The following is a 4,810-nucleotide window of genomic DNA, read 5'->3' as shown; positions in this document are numbered from 1 at the left end:
AGCGAGCCAGAACGAAGTGAATCTAAAGTATCGTAGGTGGCCGGCTTGGCGTTCACTCCATAGGAAGTATGAATTTCAATGCGTTTTACTGCGTGCCTAACAGGGTGGACCCCGCGGCCCGCGTCGAACTGGAGGAAGCACATTAAAAAAGTTTTGGCTTATTTAGATTAAGCTTTAGACGAGATACGAAGGAAGGATAGTGTAGAAGTGTGCGCGAGCGCGCAGCTCGGGGTACCGACCCAGCGAGAGGCGAAGGAGAGAGAGAGAGAAGGAGAGAGAAGGAGAGTTGCCTCGATAAATCAAAACGCTCAACACGTCATTCGTGCACATCCAGAACGTGACGTGCTCCCTCCTCTCCGTCCCCCCCTCGACTGGACGCTGAGCAAACACACACACACAGAGGCCCCCGCCGACTTGGCAGAGGGCGGGAGGGAGTGCGAGCGAGAGAGCGAGCGAGAGAGTGAGCGAGAGAGGCGCCTCGCCTCGAGGAAGAGCCTCTCACCCCGGAGAGGAGAGGCTGCGGCCCCCTCCACCGCGCCGCGGGTGGGCGGGGCTCCGTCGCGGCGCTGGCCAATGGCGGGGCGCGGGCTGCCGCCGGCCCGGGACGAGCTTGGGCGCGTCGCCGTGGGGGAGCGCCAGCGTCGCGCCTCGAGACGGACCCGGCGGCGGCGTCCGCGCGAGACAGAGCGAGTGAGCGAGCGAGCGGACGAGAGCGAGCGAGAGAGACAGAGAGTCAGGGGCGGAGCAGGGCCGGGCGCGGCTGGCTCGCTCTCGCTCGCCGGCGCTCACTCCGCGGACGACCTCCGTGCCGAGAGAGCCGACCGTGCTGCTGGCGCTGCCGCTGGCCCCCGCTGCTCCCGACGGCGGCTCGCGTGTTGTTCGTGTAGTGCCGGCGTGGAGTGGACCTGCGCAGTGCGAGTGCGCCCCCTCCTCCCCCCAGTGCGTGCCACCCACCACCCCCCGCCAGCCCGACCGGGCCGAGGATCACGATGTCGATGGTGATGATGGTGACGGCGGCTGTGGCTCCCGACGAAGAACACGAGGTCGCCGTCAGTGCCAGTGCAGTGCTTTGTGTGTGAGTGCAGTGAGTGTTGATTGTGAGTGGAGTGCCGCCGGGGAGTGCCCGGCCGTGCCGTGGAGGACGCCGTCAGACACCCAGAAGCGCGCGGCACCGGAGCCCCCATGGGAGTGTATGAGAACCAACCAGCACAACGCACCGGGATGCATTGGGTGAGTACGGCCACCGCGCCCTTCATTTCTTCATCGATTTGTTCATTTATTTTATTCGTTCGTAGTGCATGTTAGTGTCAAAAGAGCTTTGGTCATCGCTTATGTATACTTATACCACACCCCTTGGGTACTATTTTAGAATCTTTCTAACTCAATATTCTTGATAATTATTTTATAAACGAATTTCATTTTGTAAGAAAGATATTCCACGAGATTTGCCATTTACGCACTGTCTCTACCACAACGCTGTCTCCTTGGGGACCTAAACGCCCGTGCAATGTAAAATTTGGATTGCACTATCTAATCAATATGCATTCGTTGTGTTGTACAGTTCGGAAGTAGTGTTAGATATATTTGCTAGTTTGGTTTTACAAATGCCCTGTCTTTCAAACGAATGCGGTTTATATAATTTGCGTTCCGACATGCAGCTCGATGCGGATGTCCTCCTGCTGTCTCTCTCTCACCTACACCTTTCTTGGTCCCCATTTCCCTAAAAGCGTTTATGAACGTTGCATGATGATACTGGAAGGCCGGAAGTGGAGCGTTATCGCCGTTTTGATAAAGCGCGCTTCTGCCGCTGGTCCACCAAAAAAGCGCCTCTTGGACGCCATTTTAACGCGTCGGCCCACTTGACGGGTTGAAAAAGTAACGGAAACAAACAAAGATTACATATTTTTATTTTAATCACAGATAGCTCCCCTGATTCGCATTAAAAGCTTGCAAAAATTTGCAATTTGCTTCAATGAAGGAAAGCGGCAAGGTAATGTAAACGTTCCTCATGTCAAGTGAACCAATAGCACCACCACCATAGTGTTAAAACGAATCTTTGTAAAATATAAAGTGAGACGCCTTTCGTCGGCATGTGGTTGTACGGCAGGTGTCGCGGCCTCATCATGCTAATGTGTTGTCTTGTAAATTACGAGCAGCAGCAAAGCCGGCCGGGGAGAGGCGGGGCACGAGGCAGCGGCGGGGCGGGGCGGCGGGGCGCGCAGATCTAGTTCCATTCCGGACGATTTGCGTGCAAAACGGTGCGGCCGCCGCGCGGGAGTAGGCCGGCTGTCATTTGCACTTTGCACCCCGACTTCGTGTATAAGTTGAAACATTTTGTGAGGTGTTTATATCTCTACCAGCGGGGCAAATGCAGGAGACATGTTGGACCGTCGATCCTTTTACTCCAAACAGCAAAAGGCCCTCGAGGGTGGCGAGCGGCCCACAGGCTCAGTCCGGCCTACCGATACGATATCGTGGGACCGGGTCGATCTCATTCATTGGGGCGGAAGCCTTATTCGCAGGCCGGCTGTCTCTCCCGGGGGACCGACCGTTAGCCGGGCCTTAGGCAGACCGTCATACCGAATATGGAGCCATAAAATTATTTGGTTTGTTTGGACGTCGTAAAAGCATTTGGCTCGTAAAGGGTGTGTGCTTGTGTGCGAGTGTGTGCTCTGGGCATTTAGGTAATGAGAAATTAAAAAGGAGTTAAAACAAACAATTATTTCCATAACTCGTGAAATTTATGTGATTCTGCCTGTACATTTTTTTTTGGTTTGGTGTCTCCCTTCAGCCGTACCCATCGCTACCACCGCCGCCGCAGCGCGTTGGTTACATGGTCATACCTCCTTCGCGCCCCAATGGAATCCGTTGGGAAGAAAAAAGCTTTTTGGAAGCTAGCGGAAGCAGAAATGACAGAAGTGCGGCCGCAGTGTGATTCCTCCCCTCTCCGTTTTACTGCAATATTACCTGCCTCCAATTATGTTCAAAATTTATCGTGCGGAACCGCATCAAATTATGTGAGTGCTTTTGTTTTTGATGGCGGTGAAACCCTTCTGCCTCCCTCTGTGTGTGGCACATACTGATAGTCGTGGGGGTCCGGCCCTGAGCTTGATGCAGGTCGACACGGTGGTCTGTCACGCTGGCCGCGAAGTCGGTCGCGGGAACTGCGGGCGACCCAAAGCGCGCACACACTCGAGACCTCTTGGGTCGACGCCGCCTGCCGGGATTTCCTCCTATGATCGATCCTCTCAAGGAGGACGTTTTCCAGGAGAAATAAAGAAAGGCATTCCAGGCATTCGCGGGCGCGGGTGGTGGCTCTGCAGCAGCGCCGCCGTGGAAACTCAATGTCCCGGAACCATATTGTAACCGTCCTGCTTCATGGCCTGTGGGTGCCCGTGGCCGCCTAGTGGCTGCCCAGTGCCGGGCCGTGCGCGCCCCCCGTGCCTTGCCCAGTGCCTTGCCCGCCGTGGCCGCGTGGTTTTGATGTTCTTCCCTCACGAAGTCTTTTATGCACGCAATTACCACCCAAGGCGCGCCCTTCTGCTAACTAGTACAACAGGAGGAGCCTTTTATTGCACTTAATTAAATAATATGGAAAAAGTGCAGCCGGCCGCCGCCGCGCACAAAATGTGACGCCATATATTTCTCTCTCGACCGCGAGCGGTTTTATGTGGCGTCGTAGTACGCGGTCTTTGATGTACAACGAAACGCACCTCACACCAGCGAACGGGCTGGCCCTCATACCCACCCCTCAGCCGAGACGCACTCGAAGGTCTGAAGCAATTTGTTCGCAGAATTATTTTGAAGTCGCGCTAAATTGTATATACTATATCACCTATGAAATTGCATTTGACGATATTTTTTCGGTTTTTAAATTTCAAATTTCGACAAGGGTCGAGACGATTTTTTGGGGTGGACCTTTTTGTATGGCGAGAACATTTTCTACCTCTTTCTCTCCTTCCTGCTGCCAGTCTCATGTGGCGAAGCTGTGGGTGCAGGAGGAGCAACATATGTGTATCGACTCAATGTGGGAGGGGCGACGAGAGAGAGAGAGAGAGAGAGAGAGCGCCCTGCTACCGGTTCGATCCCGCCTCCTGTTCCTCCTGGCAGCCCCGCCTCGCCCCGTCCCGCTGCTGGCGTTCGATAAGCTTTGTGTCAAACTAAAACTTATTGTCTCGCTGCCGAGTGACTACACCGTCAACATTATATATACCGGTGAAGAAATTCCCCAGAGAACGCGTATTATAGTTAATTTTGCATATAGTTTGTTTCAGTTTTTAAACGTATCAATCAGTAAACACGGGGTTTAGAAACTTGCAAACAAAATTACTAACCAATGTTTTTTCATGAGGCGTATTAAGTATGCAGAAGTGGGGGCACAAGTTTGACCTCGGCGTAAGAAGTATGCGCCGAAAAGGTGGTAATCTTGCATTGCAGCAGAAGGAAACGGGTGGAGTGGCAAAGCGGGGTCGATTATCGCCAGAGAGCGTTTTGCGCCGTTCGAAGTCGAGGCTGCTATCGAAGCCGACAGGAGTTTTCAGTTAGGCGTGCCGCGCTCCTGCTGCTGCTGCAGGGCCTCCGCTGGATACGAGTGCGCGGGGCTGCCGGCCAGCAGGTCTTGCAGCAGCAGCAGGACCAGGAGGGGGGGGAGGAGATGAAGGGGTAGGAGGATGTCATCGGTTACGTCCATTCAGAGTATATACACAGAGTGACGTAGGACGCGCTTGCAGTGGCCGGGCCGGGCGGCAGGACGATCTGCTCCAGGTTTATTGCTCGCCGGGCCCCCTTCAGTACCCCCGCCCCCTCTCCT

The 4,810-nt window shown here is 54.6% G+C and overlaps 1 protein-coding gene across 1 annotated transcript in view; it reads left to right on the top strand.

The window, feature by feature from the left end:
* The first annotated feature begins 706 nt into the window (after window positions 1-706).
* LOC113204909 (LIM/homeobox protein Lhx9) overlaps window positions 707-4,810 on the top strand; it is an 82,257-nt gene continuing 78,153 nt past the window's right edge. The window contains exon 1 of the mRNA XM_052272116.1: window positions 707-1,230. Coding sequence (XP_052128076.1) covers window positions 1,183-1,230 — 48 coding nt within the window. The 5' untranslated portion in view covers window positions 707-1,182. The remainder of the gene's footprint in view (window positions 1,231-4,810) is intronic.

Source organism: Frankliniella occidentalis, unplaced genomic scaffold (genome assembly GCF_000697945.3).
Source record: "Frankliniella occidentalis isolate FOCC.00 unplaced genomic scaffold, Focc_3.1 Scaffold187, whole genome shotgun sequence".
Classification (NCBI taxonomy): Eukaryota; Metazoa; Arthropoda; class Insecta; order Thysanoptera; family Thripidae; genus Frankliniella; species Frankliniella occidentalis.
Note: the sequence above shows the minus strand (reverse complement) of the source record. Positions and strands in the feature narration are given on the sequence as shown.